A 17,102-nucleotide genomic window follows, 5' to 3' on the forward strand; every position below is an offset into this window, starting at 1 on the left:
TAAGGTACTATTATGTATGATTGGCTTATGGCTTTCTTTATGAGGAGTGGGAAATAGTTGGGTATTAAGGCAAAGTGTGAATTAGTCAAAATGTGGTGTAGTGAGCCCTAAGCTTGAGTCTCCCAGCCAACTAAAGCTTTGTGCTTGATTACTGTTCCATCTTTTGTAGTAGCAGTAGTGAATGTATTTACTTTTTTGACCTTTTGCTTAGATTCATCTTCTCTGAGTAAATGAAGAAAGTGACTATGAAGGCACAGCACCTGCCTTCTGTTTTCATCAATGAGGACAAGCTCATAAGCAGGTAAATTATTAAAACCCTGAATATTTAATGACTTTGCTGCTTTCTTTCAAGTTGTTCTGCATCTATTTCTTGACAGGGGGTCCTGTAGATACCTGAGCTGTAGCAACAGCAATCCCTACCACTTACTTAGTTTAACCTGTCCACAGAACAGAGTTGGCCTTTATATGGAATTGAAAGAACAGAGCATTAAACCTTTGCATCTGTGGGTTTTGTTCCTTAAGGAGAATAGCCCTTCTAGAAGATTTAAAAATAAAAATTAGACTTTAGGAAAGAAGACCTTCCTGTCTTGGAAATGTGTTAAAATTGACCATAAATTGCAGAGCTGAGCTCTGCCTCTCTGCAGCTTGGAGTTTGGCAGCCCCAGATTGCAGGGTATCTGTTCAGGCTGCTAGCTCTCTGCTGTGCTCAGAGGAAGTGTCTCTTTCACCTACTTGTAAAACAAGCTTGGAATGGCTGTCTAACTGTGGGATGCTTTTCCCCAGATCAGTCTCCCTGGGAGGAATTTTTCCTGCTGCTGCCCCAAACTCTGAGGCAGCTGGAATTTAGCTCCATCCCATTTCTTACAGGGTTGCTTTTTCCCTGTTAACAAGAGCACAGGAGGGCCTCTCTTCTCTCCATTTCCATCCCACTTGATCTTCCTGTGGGATATCAACTACCTGTAGACTCAGCCAGGGATGGGATCTGCAGTGGAATTTATTGTGCTGCAGTTGAGATTTGTTCCTGAATCCTGATGCTGTCCTGTGTGGCCTGAGCAATGCTGTTTTCTCCCTTTTCAAGGAAAGGTGTCAGAGCTTTGCACAGAGCACACAGGCAGCAGATGCATCACTCCCTTTCTCTTTAGGAGTTGTTCCCTTTATACTGCTGCTAATTTGGGATGCAGTGTTTTGTGTCAGAGGTAATTAATGTGTGTGAACTTGGCATGCAAAAGCATTAGGAAATGTGCCAGGCAAACCAGTGTCTGTGGGGCTTTATTCCCCTATATTCTTGCCTGTTCACATGATGAAATGTGCATCCCAGGTGAGACCTTTCTGCTTGACAGCTATGGTTTAAACTTTCTCTGCCTTGCATAAAGGGAGATAAGTGTTTCAGGAACCACTGACATTCCATATGCACTCAGGCTTGCTTCCAATGCAATTTCCAGACTGTCATCCCTCATCTCTACCTTGAATCTGCTGTTACACTACTTCTCTTCCAGTTCTATCCTGTGAATCTTGCTGATGGGGCAGGCTTGCTGTTTGGGAATTGCACAATGGCTGGATCAAAAGGCTGACCAAAGCTTGTGGGATGATTTGGCTGGCAGAACTGCTGTGTCTCCAGTGTAACTGCCATAAATACTCACAGGCTGTGTGTAGGGCTTGGGCAGGGGAGGGCACAGGTGAGCTGTCCTGGGCTAGTCTTTCCAGAGAGCAGCCTGGGCTCTCCTGTGGTTTGCCCCTGGGGCACCTGATCTTGCAGCTCCTTTGTATCCTGCTTTTGCTACTGAAGAAAGTGGTGAATCTGCAGTGCACGTTGTGCTTTTGGGGTGAGGTGTCCTGCCAGTTACTTGGCTTTGGTTTCTGTTAGTGGCTGTGTTTGGCTGTTGTCACAAGGCTGCTTGCAACACAACAGCTGCTGATTTTCCAGATGCCAAACTCAGCAGAGATGGTGACTGGCTCCAGGTTGGAGCAGTAGGAAGATGGTTGCAGCAAGACTACTCCTGGAGCTAGGCTGGCACACATATTCCTTTCTGGAGCAAAAAGAAGGACAATGTTTGTTTTTTTTCTCTTACGTTTTTGCTACACAAGGACAAACAAGTCAGAGTGAGCTGCTGTTAATCTCTCCCTCAGGGCTTTTCTAGTTGCTTGTGTGGTTTGTCACTGTTGGTTGCACCAATGCAAGAGTGAAACCTGAAAGATCTAGTTATGCAAACTTCTGAGGAAGGTAATGGCAAGTTTTTGTAGACAAGGCAAGAAACTGTGCAAAAATCTTGAGAGCTTGCTCTGAGAAACAGAATCTGTTTCAAGGATGACCCTTACCAAACCACTCATTGCAGTTAGTCTGTGATTTTATTTGCCTTTGTGGTCAACACAGACTAATAGGTGGGCTTCAGAGTGTGGCCCAAGTCCTTATGTGTTTCTGAGACATCTTCAGGGATCTCACCTTCCCAACTTCCTACTTGGGAAAAGCTTGTGAAGTAACAGCTGTCAATAGAATGATTGCCAAATGCTGTGAAGTACAAAGAGCCTTGAGCTTGGAGCTCCTCTTGAGGAGGATCAGCAGGTCTGTCACAGCATCTGTCAGGCAGAACTGCCTATCTCCTACTTGCCTGTTAATCATGAATTGCATCTGGAACTTGCCTGTGTGCGAGGCTAAGACCTGCTTAATCTTGCTTGCCTGTCGCCAGTGTGATCAGAGCTGGGCTTGTCTCTGGGCCATACCCAAATCTCTTTGGTGGGATCACCTGAACACAGCCCCCCACAGCTCACAAGACACCAAGAACCTGCAATGAGCTATTCAAACCCCATGCAAAGAAGGGGTTTTGCCACCAGTATTCTGAGGATATAAGACCCAAGTACATTGAAGTAAATGTTGAAAATACTTTAGAATCCAGTTGATAAAGCTGGTTAAAAATATTTTTGTGTGTGGAGTTGCAGTAATGTGAAGTAAATAATTTACATCCACAGAATTAGCAGGGAATGCAGTGAACCTTGAGTTTAGTGGTGCAGCTCTTGTCCTTGTGTTACCTGCTAGGTAAAAGCCCAGTTCATCTTTTCCCTTCTCACCATGGGAGAAAATTCTCTAAAGCAGCAGGACATTGTCCTGTTTATTAAGTGGAGAGGGGAGGGAGAGGAATGCCAGGAAAAGCTTTCCATGTAGATGCTTGGCAAGGCCCTGAGCCCAAGCCCAGCCTGGACGTGTTGCCTGCCCTCCTGGCTGTCCCTGGTTCCTCTCTGGTGTTGGGCAGCTGGGCCCAGGACAAGGCCACCTTCTGGGGCCTCTCCCTGTGTTGGGCTGCCAGTTCCTCTGGGGGGCTTATTGATTTCAAACTGGTGGAGGAGTTGTGAGAGTGTTTCTGCTGGTCCCTCTCTGAGGAAGGTGTGGTGCAGAGTTTGCAGGTGGTGTGTGCTCCATCTGTGGGCCTGCTGCTCCAACAGCTCACACAAATGTGGAAATCACAGGAACTGTTTGGAAACAGACTTGGTGTCTTCACACATCACTGCGAGGCAGGACATGAATCCATTGTAATCATTAGTCCATAAGGAAGAATTTGTACGCTTCCATGCAGTTGTTCCCCATGGTTAACCACCTCTGCTGCTGGGAATTGCTTGCTTGAATTGCAGTCTGAGTCATCTTTTCACAGTGTGGGGAAGAGTGTTTCAGTTCTCAATGGCCTTGAAATCCATTTCAGTTAATTCTGGCATTGTTCAGCCCTCCACAGCCCCAGCTGCAGCTGGCTTTTTGTCTCCCTGGCTCCTTGCTTGTTGGCAGAGGTTCTCCTCATCTCCTTCCTTTCTCCTCTCTGCAAAGACATGGTGCAAAGCTGCTTTGTTTCAAGCAGGGGGAAATAGAAGTGGTAGACATCCTGTAGGTGTTTGGAGGTTAGAAGAGTATCTGAAGCAGTATTAAAACCAAGTGGAAGCCATCATGCGGGGAAAACCAAGTGTAGCCTAGTTAAAGCAACCTGCAGCATTGGTGCGTGGGGATATTGTTCTGTTTGCTTCCTCCTCATGGCTGCTACAGAGGTGCAAAGTACAAGAGCTGTTCTGGGGAAGGGTTATTAAGGTCATGGGGGACTGACTAATTAATTTCCTCTGGGTCTTTAAAGAAGCAACTTATGAGCAACCCAGTACCTTGACAAAACTTTACCATGAGGTATGGGTCATTAATAAACCTATGCAAGGATGCACTGGGTAGCGCAGATAAAGGGTGTTACCCTGCCACATACCACCTACGTTTTACAGAGATGTTAAAATATTTTTTCATTGTGGTCTTTATTCTAGAGAGCAGCTCAGTTCTCTTCTGAAGAATTACAACTCTTACTATTCAGATCGAGAGAATTTGCAACTGACATATAGTCAGGTAAGGACCTAAGGGTGAGAAACTCCACTGATCTGGACATGACAAATTAGTGCTCTTTTCTCCTCACAGCACTGGACTCTAGCACTTGGCTGTGGTGTTTTTATTGCATGATATGTTCCATCTAATAGAATAAACTGGAACTTGGAATGGATCAGGTCAGCCTGCAGCTTTGTCTGTTTTGGAAATCGTTCAAAACTGAGGTTACACATTTTCCAAGTAATCTGTTCTAGGGCTGTGTCAGCCTCAGCGATTTCATTGTGTTCCTGTTACTTTGAGGGGAGATAGATGATTGTTATTACATGATTATTTTTGCTCTTTATTATGCAGCAGTAACTGTTTCACTGTGTTTCTCCAGAGAGAAGGAAACACACCATTCATTGAAGGAATCGTCCCAATATTCTGGGGAGTGCGACATCCCATCCGATTAAAAATTCAGGATGAGAAGCAGATACCCTCTTTTGTGACCCTGAAGTCAACAGAAAATGTGGATTTTTTCCCCAGTAAAAGGTAATGTGTGAGCTTCCCTAAGGAGGCTAGCATTGCAAGATAGCTCATGTTGTGGCTGCACTGGATATCCCAGGTTTCTCGAAGGCCGCGGTGCTTGCAGGACAGCAGAGCCTTTGACCAGCCTCTGCTGGGCAGAAAGGTTTGTGTTTGTGGGAGCTGTGTTTGGCCCTCAGGCTGAGGAGCTGGAGGAGGCTGCTCTTTCATGGAACTGACCACTCCTATACAAGGAATGGGAAATTGATGCATCTAAAAATATGGGAAAAGACCCAAAACAAACCCCACGTGTGTCCATGTACACCTGTCCCTGAAAGGCCTCATCTGGGTGCACACACTGGAGCAGGAGGCCAAAATCTGGCAGGTGAGTGCTGAGGGATTGTCTGTGCCAGCTTACATCCCCAGGTCTGTAAGGTGTGGAACCACTGCTGCTCAGGTTAAGTTCAAGTAAAGGAATGAATACTGGTTTTGTCTGTGCAAAATTTAGTGTAAAAACCCCTTGAAATGCCTGCAGAACAGCTGTTCCAGCTGCTGCCAATGACACTTTATATCCCAGTGTGTTGTGCTCAGTGGATATAGGTACTCAGTGTACTTTTTCTGTGTTTTGAACACTCTTTGCCCACCCTTGGTTGGTGAATTTCATGAGCTGGGTCTGAATCTTGTAATACAGAGGCAGAGTCAATGTTCACCCTGAATGACTCCCTGATAAACTGTGTATTGCAGAGTTTATTTTTCCAGCTGCTTATTGTCTTGGATTGCATGTGGGACATGTTGGAACTGGGGATTTAATTCTGCCACCTTGGCAGCTATGGAGTTCCAGTGAAGTTGTCTTCTGGTCTCTGGCTGTTGAAATTCAGGAATGAATTTTGACAAGAGTAATGGAAAAAGAACCTGAGTTTTAGGCAAATCTGGCTCTCAGTTTACCTTGACCAGGTCTACTGGTGTGAGATGCATGTGGCCTGAAAGGCAGTTCTTAAAAAACTTCTGAGTGGTGGAAATCTGTATCCCAAAGTAAACATTAACTCATGATCCCAGAAACGTGGGGCTGCCCTGACATGCTTTAAGGTATGCAGAGCAGCTTGGCTGCCTGAGCTTAAATGAACTTGGTAAATGTGTGGAATACAACCAAGATCTTGTTTGCCATGTAAATTGGGGGGAGATGAATATTGTTGGGAGTGTGTGTGTGTGTAAATATATATATATATAAATGTATATATGTGTGTGTGTATATATATGTATATATCCACATGAAAATAATTTTTAATATTGCACTACAAATTGGTTTTTCAGTCAGAACAGTAACTGGCTGAAGACCTTATGCTAAAGAGTTTAGGCAGTGATTTATGGAAATGTTGACATGAATATAGTTTTTCTGAAAGGCTGGATGGAACTTCCTGCTCTCATACACAGCTGGTTTGGACAGCACAAGGGGCTGGGTGTAATTTAACCTGTGTAACAGACCTGTGTTCTGTAACTTTGAAACAACAATATATACGTTTTGTGTGCCTGCCTGGTAGTCTGAGTGTGATTAATCCAGGGTTTGTTGCTGTAAAACAGGTCAGGAATTGCTGCAGGTTGTTTCAGTTACGTCCTGGTTGATGTTCAGCAGGTTCTAAACTGGATGTGTTACATTTGGGATCCCTGGTTGTGCCGTATTTCAATACCTGATTTTGTTATGACTTAAACTGAAGTTACCATGCTGAAGTCTGTGAGTTGAGCAGGGATAGCAATGTATTATGGGAACCCTGGCCACAGGATAAACTGAAATTGCTGAAGTGATGAGGAGCAGTCAATGATAACTACATGTTTGGTCTTTCAGGGGAATGACTCGCTGGGGAGAATTTGATGACCTCCATCACATTAGTGGGGATACACTGAAGTCTACTGAGGAGCAGCCAGACTTTGAGCAAGGTTAGTACTGGGGCTCTTGTGCCAAATTCTGTGTTCTGTGACAGTGCAGAAGGAATCTCGCACAGCAGGCCATCCCTGCCAGTGAAGGGAGATCCCTTTGCTCTGTGCAACATGTACTTGTAGGAATGGGGGAACACTGACCTAGGGCTGGTTAGGGCCAGCAGTGCTGTGCAGGTGACTTGGTGAACAGCCAGTGGGAATGAGCTGTGCTTTTATCCAAGGAATCATTGCCAAGGGAACAATACAGCAATCAGCAAATTCTTCATCATACCTCTATGCCTGTTCCTTCTCCACCTGCCCCCCTAGACAAAATTAATAAACAGTAAATAAACCCTTCAGTGAGAGGCCCCTTCCTCTGGGGATGCTGGCAGGGCGTGGGGAGCAGCTGCACAGGGTGTGTGGTTTCTCTGTGCAGGCTCTGTGTGCTCTGAGGGGCACAGGCTGAGCTCCTGGAGGGAGCAGGAGCTGGACTGTGCCACCCTGCCCCGCAGCAGCAGCGCCGCCGCGCGCAGGAGGAGCCAGCTCCCCGCAGCCAGGACAGCAGCAGCCACTCACAGGTTCTCCATCAACGGCCACTTCTACAACCACCAGGTAGGAAATTCTAGGCTTGGCTCTGTCACCTGAGCCCTGTCCATGAGTTTTGCCTCACACTCCTGCTGTAACTGTTCTTCCCAGACATCAGTTTTCACTCCGGCCTTTGGATCGGAAACCAAAATAAGAATCAACAGCCAGATGAGCACCAGACAAGTGATAGAACAGCTGCTTCGTAAGTTTAAGGTGAGTCTGCTGGCAGGAGGAAGTGTGGCTGTGCTCTGCAACTGGCCATTCCAATGTGCACTCTGGCACTGTGGGAAAGATGGGGAATAACTGGGTGGGGATAGTGCATGGAGCAGAGTGGAAAAAAAAAAAACCACAAACCCACGTGGGCAATTTAAAATGCACGGGTTGGGTTTATTTTCCCAATGTTTCATGGCTCTCAGAGGCCAGAATGATGACACTTACTGCCTGAAACTACTTTTTATTTTCCCTTGGAGTTTCCTTGGAACCATCTCCCTCCAAAAATGTCCTATATGGTCAGAAGTAGCTTTGTCCTTACTGCTGCATAATTTTCAAGTATCTTGATTTTGCATGGCTGCTTAGTGTTTAATTTCTACTTCTATGGTTTTATCCATTTAACTTGTCACTATTGCAGAATTACTTTATGTGGTTAGTAAGACTTGGGAGTGTCTTGGAAGGAAAACTTAACTTCTAGGAGGGGAATTACAGAGCAGGGTGTAAAGTTGTAGGGAATAAATTGCATAGTAAGTGTTCAAAAGCTCTTCTGTTTTCTGAATGTGGGTGTCAGGCACAAGAGTAGGTCACAGGGGTTTCCCCAGGTGACAGCACAAATAGCAGACCTCCATGTGATGGGAGAAGTGAGGGATGCTGCAAGGAAACCAGGCAGCAAAGATCTGGGGTTACAGTGTGTTACTGATTTGGGCAGCCCAGGAATGCAGGGGTTAGGGCTGGCACAGGGACAGTGAACATGGCAGCACAGCTCTCTGTCTTACCCAGATCCACTATCTTCTAGCTCTCCTACAGACAGGATCCCTGTCTCAGACTTGGATCCAAGTCTCTGAGCTGAGACACACAGGGAAAATCTGCTGAGAGCAGAATGCTGGGAAGATCTGGGAGTCTGAATGGATTTACTTTTTTTTTTCCACAGATAGAAAATAGCCCCCATGAATTTGCACTTTATGTTATCCATGCATCTGGAGGTAAGCCAGCCACTGCTGCCTGATCACTTAATCTCTAATCATTCTCTGTATGTGTGTGGAATGTGTCCCTTGGAGTCACAAGACTCATTCCAGGCCTCTGTCTTGTTTGTGCACTGTGTGTGTGGTGTGGCCTTCTCAGGGACTCTTCAGAGATGTCTCCTCTGGGGAGGAAAAGCTGAATAATTGCATTGTGGGCCCTTTCACAGCTGACAGCTTTGAATTGCATATGCTGAGTTCAAAGTAGTCATTCTTCAGTGGAAGGAGCTTACTTCCATAGCAGTTTACTCTTACTTTTTCAGGAAAAGGGAGTTGATATTTATTAGTGGGAACATCTGAGAGAATAGGAAGGAACTGAGGAGAAGGTACTTTAAATGGCACATGTTAGGGACCTGTAAGGTATCTGGTAATTACACCTGAGTCAGTATGGGATCTGTGTCAGGAAAAAAGGCTCAGGACTGCAGGTGGTAGACAAAGCCCCTGTGGGTTGTTCCATGTTCTGACATTGCTTATAAATTGCAGAAAAGAAGCAGCTGAGAATTGGAGATGTTCCCTTGCTGCACAGGCTGCTGCAGGGGCCCTCTGAGAATGCTGCCAAGTTCTTTCTCATGGATGGGGACGTGGAGGAGATCAGCAGTGATGTACGTGTATCCTCACTCATTAGAGTTCATGGGATTGTTCTCAATGCCCACAGCTGGTAGTGCCTTTCTTGTCTTCTCCTTCTTAGGTTGCTCAGTACATTTCATTTCATCTTCCCTTTTTGGAGTCGATTCTGCACAGAATAAATGAAGAGGAGAAGCAAGAGATTCAACAGACAAAGTCAAGGTAAACAGACAATAAACAAGGTGTCACAGAGTCCAGGGCAATCTGTACAATTGTGGCTCATGAGGAGAACACAGGGACGTAGCAGAGTGCAGGTAGAACACTGTGATGGGAAGGCTGAAGGGATTGGGAGGGTTTACAATCCTTTCCCTATCCTGTTGCTCTTAGAGCTTCCAGAATTTATACTGACTACACACAGAGTGGGCTCTTCAGAAAACTTCTGAAGTAACTTTTTATCTTGTCTGCTGTTTGCTTTCTGAGCCCTTGACTGGCTCAGTTTGTACTTGCTGCTGTGTATTCCCTTGGAAAGGATAAATGCAGAACACATGTGGTACTATTTCTGTTCTGCAGCATGTAAGCCACATCAGTGCCAGATGTCCCTTTAGAACTTGAGGTCAATGACAGGATAGGTCACCCTGGCAGTAGCTCAGAATGCCCCACAGGTACAAGCCAGAGGCTGCCATGTTTGTGAGCCTCTGAGTCCAAGAGCAGGAAGAGGCTGCAGCAGCCACAGATCTGTCACTGGCTGATGGGCTGATAACCATGTTGAATCAAAGTGTCCAGGAAATGTTGAGAAGATACCAAACTTGCCTGCCTTGGGAAAGTTTTCACTGTCATTTGCCCAGCTGGTGGGAATTTGTGTTGGAAGTGTGCAGAGGTAATTTCAGTGCATTCTCCCCCTCAGGTACCTCAGGGAGAAGAACCTGATACGGCAACAGCTTCGCAGCCGAAGCGCTCAAAAGACAGAGACGACGGTGTGATGGATGGCCCTGGGACCCCAGAATGGCCCCTGGGGAAGGGGCTGCCTGCTGCCCCTCTGGGCTGGGACTGAGCAGGGCCTCAGCCCCTGGCAGCCTGGGGAAGGAGCAGCCTCAGCTGGGCACGGCTGGAATCCCCTGGGGAGATGCACACGCTGCACCTGGCTGGGAACTCGGGCAGAAAACCCCCTGAGAAGCCCAGGGCTTGAAACACTCCTGATGTATGACCTGCACCAAGAGACTGGTGCCAAAATTATTGCAATAACCAATGTGCTGATAGAAAACATGCAAATTAAGAATATGGTTATCCCTCTGTTAGAGAAACATTGTATTATATCACCAGAAAGCTTTTTAGTAGAGCCAAGTGGCAGAAGATATTTATGTATTTAAGATTGCAGGTGGGATTTTCATTTAAGTTATAAAATATCCACACAAGATGCCTGAAATCCACTGGCTCCAGGTTGGTGGGTGCTGAAACTGCTTAAGCTTTGAGCTACTGTTAGAAAAATATAACTGGAAAAATATAAAATGGAAAAACTACAAAATAGGAAAATATAACTGGAAACCCTCCCACATAGGAGATGCTCAGCTCTTAGCAATGACAGGGAATTTATGCTGAAATACCTCGTGAACTGCAAAGTAAGAACTGACTAAACACTCTTAGGTCCTGCAAGGCATCTCAGTGGTTTTGTAGTTGCAATAAATGATGGTGTTTTCCTGTGTTTTGTGTTTGCCAGGGAATGGAGCAGTGCTCAGTGAGAGGCTGCATGTTACAGCCATGCAGCTTTGGGCTCATGGCCTCCCCAGGGATGCAGTTTGGGTCCAGCCCAGCCCCACCAGGGCACAGCAGCCAACTGCCAGGTCCTTTCTGGCTGAGTTGTGCTCAGTGTTAGAGCTCAGATTATAGAGATGTAAACGAAGTAAATCTGTGCACAGTTCATTATCCTCCTGCAGGAGTTGGTGGTTTTTACCTGCAGTCTGTGACTTACCTTAGCTGCCTTTGTCTTATGCAGGTAACAAACGCTTGTGAGAGAGGAAAGTGCAGAACATGTTGCCTAGGAATTGTATGGAGTAAATCAAATTGAAAACTTTACAGTGCCTGAAACCTGCAGGCTGTTGGTGGGGATTTAATAGCTGTGAGGGAAGAGGGCCTTGGCTTTAGTGCTGCTGCTGCTGCTCACTGAGGCCTGAGGCAGGAAGGGAAGGGAATTGGAGTGCACTGGGAGCTCTGGGAGGCTGGAACCAGGAACTGCTGTGTGAGCCCCTCGGCACGCAGCCCCTGCTGCCCTCCCCAGGAAAGGGCAGCTGTTCCCTGGGCTGTCAGGGGCTGTGGCCAGGCTGCAGCATCTCCAGGAGCCCGTTGAGAGCAGCCCCTGGCCCAGGAGCCACGGGCAGCCCTGGAGCCGTGTCCGTGGCAGCGCCGGCCGGGCCCCCAGCGCCCATCCCGGGCCGTGTGCTGGGCACGGGCAGGACACTGCAGGCACAGCCCCTCCCTGAGAGCCCCAGGGCAGGAGGGGCTGGTGCCTGCCAGGGGCTCCTGGCCTCCTCCTGCCCCCCGTTCCCTGCAGCTGGGACACACACAGACACCAAGGAACATTGCTGGCAGCCACCAGGAGACACCGAGGCCTCTGCGCAGCTCTGGGCCACAAGAGCAGCCCCAGCTCCAGCAGCTGCCTTCATTTTGGCAACACTCACCTGCAGGAAATTTCCTTGAGAGTCTGAATTTAGGATCTCTCTCGACTCCACTACATCCTCCATCTCTCCTGTGACCTGGAAGTAAAGAGGAAAACCCTCAGCTGAGTTTTAATAAAAGAGGTTTTGCCATTGCAGAGTTTTTTGTGAGTTGCAAACCACGGGGGAGGGGAAGACCTCACCTGTCAGGTGCAGCAGAAGCAGCCCGAATGGAACCGTGCCCGGCCTTGGCCGAGCGGCCCCGGCCGCGCTCCAGCCCCGCTCGCTCCGCAGGGGTGCGGCGGGCAGCAGCCCCGGGGCTGTGCGGGCACGGGGAACGGGGAACGGAGCCGGGCGCTGCCGCCCGCTCGGGCCTGCGGAGCCTCCGCACAGCGCGGGACGGGGGCAGGGGGAGCGGCGGCGGGATTTGGGGCTCCCGGGGCCGGCACGGCGCTCCCCGTGCCCCGGCCGCTTCCAGCCGCGATGCGGCGCCTGCACGGGGCGATCCCGCCGCCGCTGTCCCGGGCGCGGTTCCCGCAGAGCCCCGGCTCCCCGCGGCCGCAGCGGCAGCGCCGGGCTCGCCCCCAGCGCCCGTCCGAGGCGGCTGCTGCTGCCGCCCGCGGCGATCCCGATCCCGCTCCCGCGACCCGCACCCTGCCGACCCGGGGAGAGGCGGCACCGCTCGGAACCCAGAGCCGACCCCCGGTCCCTCCTGAGCACCGCGGGCTCCGCGCAGCGCCGGGAGCGGTCCCTGCTCGGGCTCGGATCCCGCCGCACCCCAGCAGGTCGGTCCCGCAGGGAACCGGGAGCCGCCGGCCGCAATGGAAGGGCGGGGCGGGGCCTGAACAGGTGCGCGGGGCCCCAGAGCGCATGCGCGAGGCGGGGCAGAGGGGACGCGCGCTGGGTGTCGTGTCCGGGGAATCGGAATTGGGACAGCCGGGGCAGCGCTGCTCCGCCCGTATCCTGCGGCCCTTTCCCATCCTTGCAGTGTCCCCACTGGACAAGGACTCCAGTCGCACCTTGGCCACTGTCCTGCAGCTCAACCACGGCTGGAAATGCCGCGGAAAATGGCGCCAGGTGCGCTGCGTGGGCAGCGGGGTCGCAGGCAGGCAGCGAGGTCCTCGACTTCCCGCCCTTTTTTGCCTTCATCTTAGGAAGGTCAATCGAATAGCGGCCGAGCTGCCATCATGGGAGTGGCACAGGTGACTCCCGCGGTTCCTGCCCACCATCTTTGGTGTGGCGACACTCACTTCTGGTCATTCGCCATCTTTAGTATGGCAGTACTCACTTCCGGTTTCTCGCCCGCCATCTTTGATGTGGCAGTACTCACTTCCGGTCACCCGCCATCTTTAGTGTGGCAGTACTCACTTCCGGCACCTCGTCCGCCATCTTTGATGTGGTATGACTCACTTCCGGTCAGTCGCCATCTTTGGTATGGCGTGAAGCACTTCCGGCTGCTCGTCCGCCATCTTTAGTGTGGCATTGCTCACTTCCGGTTAGTCGCCATGTTTGGTGTGGCGGAAACCTGTTCCGGCGGTCGGGAACCTTCTCGTTTTTTGTACCCTGCGGGCGCCCGCCGCCCCCAACAGCGGCTGTGTTGTGCTCTCCGGCCGCTCCCGCGCTCTCGGCGCGATATTCCGCCGCCGTTACTGGCGGCAGGAAGCGGGAGGTGGGTCAGCGGGCTCAGCCGTGGCAGCGGCAGGGAGCGCTCCCTGCGGTTCCCGCGCCGCCGCCGTGTTGAGCGTGGCGGAGGTTCCAGCCCGGCTCGGGCAGGTGCTCGCGCCCCCCCCCAGACCCAACCGGCCCCGCCCCAGGAACGGCCGTAGTGATAATGTCGGTACTCAGTTCCGGTCATCCGCCATCTTTAGTGTGGCAGTACTCACTTCCGGTTACTCGCCCGCCATCTTTGATGTGGCAGCACTCACTTCCGGTCACCCGCCATCTTTAGTGTGGCAGTACTCACTTCCGGCTGCTCGTCCGCCATCTTTGATGTGGTATGACTCACTTCCGGTCAGTCGCCATCTTTAGTGTGGCATTACTCACTTCCGGCTGCTCGTCCGCCATCTTTGATGTGGTATGACTCACTTCCGGTCAGTCGCCATCTTTAGTGTGGCATTACTCACTTCCGGCTGCTCGTCCGCCATCTTTGGTGTGGCATTACTCACTTCCGGTTAGTCGCCATCTTTGGTGTGGCGGAAACCTGTTCCGGCGGTCGGGAACCTTCTCGTTTTTTGTACCCTGCGGGCGCCCGCCGCTCCCAACAGCGGCTGTGTTGTGCTCGCCGGCCGCTCCCGCGCTCTCGGCGCGATATTCCGCCGCCGTTACTGGCGGCAGGAAGCGGGAGGTGGGTCAGCGGCCTCAGCCGTGGCAGCGGCAGGGAGCGCTCCCTGCGGTTCCCGTGCCGCCGCCGTGTTGAGCGTGGCGGAGGTTCCAGCCCGGCTCGGGCAGGTGCTCGCGCCCCCCCCAGACCCAACCGGCCCCGCCCCAGGAACGGCCGCAGTGCCGCGCGCTGCCGCTCGGACCGAGCCCAGCCCGGGGCTGCGGGACCGCGGGGACACAGCAGCGAAGGCAGAAAGCACAGAGCCCCGTCCCTTTCAAAAATCCTCCTAAATGAACGCCTCAAAACAACCCCCACCAAAACTAAAAGAAGCCCTGTCTCGAACCAAATAAAAACAAAACCACTTTCCTTTAAATAAAAATCTATTTATTCATCTTTAATTTATATACATATTTAGAATCGATACATATTTGATATATTCAATAAAGGATGTATTATAACATACATACAATATTATTTTTATTATACACATAACCTTCTTGTCGCTAATATTTATTTCTATTTTATGTGTATCTGTATCTTTATATATTATAGATTTGTGTTTCTAATTCTATTTATTTAAAAGCTCCACCTCTAACCAAATGCAAACAAAAAATCCCTTTATTTTAAATTATATTTAAATATGTTTCTATTTATATCTGTAATTCATATACCTATAAGAATATATATTATTTATATCCTATATATTTATCTATTTATCCTATACATTTATCTATTTTTATATATACTTACATATATTGATATATGCATAGATACTTCTAATTTTATGTCTTTATATACTTATTGTGTATTTGTATCTTTATTTTGCCTATATTATTTATAAAAAAGCTGCCTTTACCAAATAACACCAATAAAACATTTATTTAAGCTTTAGTTGGGTATTTTTTATATTTGTATTTTTCCTGTCTTCTCCACCCAGCTCTCCCTGGGAGTGTCCTGCACCCTCGGGTCCCTCTGGGGGAGGGCACCCGGCACGACCCCCCCATTCCCCACTCAGCTGCTCCTTTGCCAGGACCTTGGGGTGCCCCGAATGACATCGGAGCCCCCGAGTCTCCACCCTGTCCCCCCTCAGCCTTTTTACCTCCCAAAAAAGGCACAGAACGACTCCAGCTGCCCCTGGCAGGAGCACGGGGCTTTATTGGAACCCTTCCCACGGTCCATCCCCCCAAAAAGGGACTGTGCTCACACAAAGAAGGGGGTACAGCCCCCAGAAGGGCTGAAGTTCCTCCTCAGCCACGCAGACACAGGCGAGGAGAGGCAGAAAAAGGGAGTGCCAGCAGAGAGGACACAGCAAGAAAATTAAGATCAAGGCGCAGGATGAAATGGAAAAAAAATAAAATAAAAAAAACCCAAAAACCAAAAACACCTGGGATGGAGAATAGGCTGCACACAGAGAAGGATTAAAAAGAACAGGGACAACAAACGGGCCACACCCATGGGAAGCAACAGCACAGGGAGCTCCAGAAAGGCACAGAGAATAAAATAGAAGCAGGAGTGAGGAACGGAGAAGGACGCAGGAAGAGACGCAGTGCCAAACACACAGCAAGGACTGAGGGTTACAAAGAGGGAAACAAGAACACACAGAGGAAACCAGCACAGCAAGTGGGTGGGGGGCGGGCAAACACAGCCAAGGAGCAGCACAGGGATGGAGACAGAGGCACAGCCAGAAGGATAGAGGCTCACCAAGAGAAGGGACAGTCAGGGAGGAGCAGCTGGCCAGCAGGTGCACACAGGGACAGGCAGAGGGACAGGGACAGAAAAACACAGTCACAGTGCACAACAGAGGGAAAGGGAGAGCAAGAAAGGAGAAAAGAAGATGCAGGCAGCAAGGGAGACAGAGAGAGACAAAAAGTAGGACAGAACAGGGAGAGGGATTGAGGAAGAGATATTACATCAATATTGAGTATTTATTTCAGAAAAGAACAAGAAGAACGAGAGAGAGTGAAGCAGTGCAAGGGAAGGGGATGGGCAGCACACAGGCCAAGAAAGGAACACAAGACACACAGTGCATAGAGAGTGGGCAAGAGCTGCAAAGTTGAATATCAGGCTGGAAGAGGAACAGCTCCAAAGGCAGCAGTCATCACTGCAGAGTGTGAAGGTGTCAGAAAAGCAGCGGCTCCCACAGAACAGGGCACGGTCAGGGCTCGGCCTGGGACTCCTCCATTCACATCTGTCCCACATTTGCCCTGAGAAAACACGGGCTGAAAGCTGAATGCTGGTCGTGCTGCAGCTTTGGTCCTGCTCAGCCCTAATCCCAGCCCGTGCTGCCAGTGACCACGCTGACCCTCTGCTCAGCTTGGTTTTACACATCCAAGCCCCTTCTTCCAGTTTCTTCAAGCTTCATCTGTTTCCTGGCATTGGGAAAAGTGAGAATGTTTAGCACAGCACAGCAAATGGAATTGTCTCATTTTCAGAAGACACAATTGCACAAGAACAGCAACACTGCTTCGAGACAATTTGGGCACACATTTCTCTTTTTGCAACCCGAGCTTTCTTCTGGGTCACACCAGAAATTCCGAGTTCCTTGGTACTCTGGCCCAGTCCTTCCTTCTCCTCTCAACACTGCTTTAATGAGAACTCCTGAAATGCTTCCTAAGCTCACTCTGACAGCTTTGTGCCTACACAAAAAATGTTTGCCTAAATCTTACATAGCCTGCTGTGATGGTTTGTCCATCAGCTTTTCCTGTTTGAACTGGTAAGGAACTCTAAGAACACATCCTGCTAGCCCAAGCTGTGAAAACTTCCCACCTTTTACATATATTTAAGTCTACAAAGCTCTCCACAATCTGCAGACTTTTTCAAAGCAAATACCTTATGTATCATAATGAAGCACACCACCTTTTCCATTAATGCTGCTAAACACAACAGAACCCGGTTTGCTTGATTGCTCTGGTTAATATACAATGGACATCCTTAAACATCTGTTCATGCCAGCCACGGCCCAGCAGGTTTCTGTGGGAGAGGGAATTATTTGTGCAGTTCAGAAG

General features: G+C 49.5%; 1 protein-coding gene and 1 long non-coding RNA gene across 2 annotated transcripts; one reads left to right on the forward strand and one right to left on the reverse strand.

The window, feature by feature from the left end:
• Nucleotides 1-211: 211 nt before the first annotated feature.
• RASSF6 (Ras association domain family member 6) lies at nt 212-10,123 on the forward strand. The gene is made up of 10 exons (XM_079306704.1): nt 212-301; nt 4,282-4,360; nt 4,716-4,867; nt 6,681-6,772; nt 7,188-7,363; nt 7,448-7,549; nt 8,478-8,529; nt 9,049-9,167; nt 9,254-9,351; nt 10,034-10,123. Exons 1-10 carry the CDS (start codon nt 231-233, stop codon nt 10,107-10,109), a joined length of 1,017 nt encoding a protein of 338 aa, XP_079162830.1. The 5' UTR covers nt 212-230; the 3' UTR covers nt 10,110-10,123.
• Nucleotides 10,124-10,467: 344 nt separating this feature from the next.
• LOC306802452 lies at nt 10,468-11,323 on the reverse strand. The gene is made up of 2 exons (XR_013774370.1): nt 10,648-11,323; nt 10,468-10,602 (listed from the first exon to the last, which is right to left on the reverse strand). It is a non-coding gene; the product is annotated as an uncharacterized lncRNA (long non-coding RNA).
• Between the last annotated feature and the right edge of the window lie 5,779 nt (nt 11,324-17,102).

Source organism: Erithacus rubecula (genome assembly GCF_903797595.1).
Source record: "Erithacus rubecula genome assembly, chromosome: 5".
NCBI lineage: Eukaryota > Metazoa > Chordata > Aves > Passeriformes > Muscicapidae > Erithacus > Erithacus rubecula.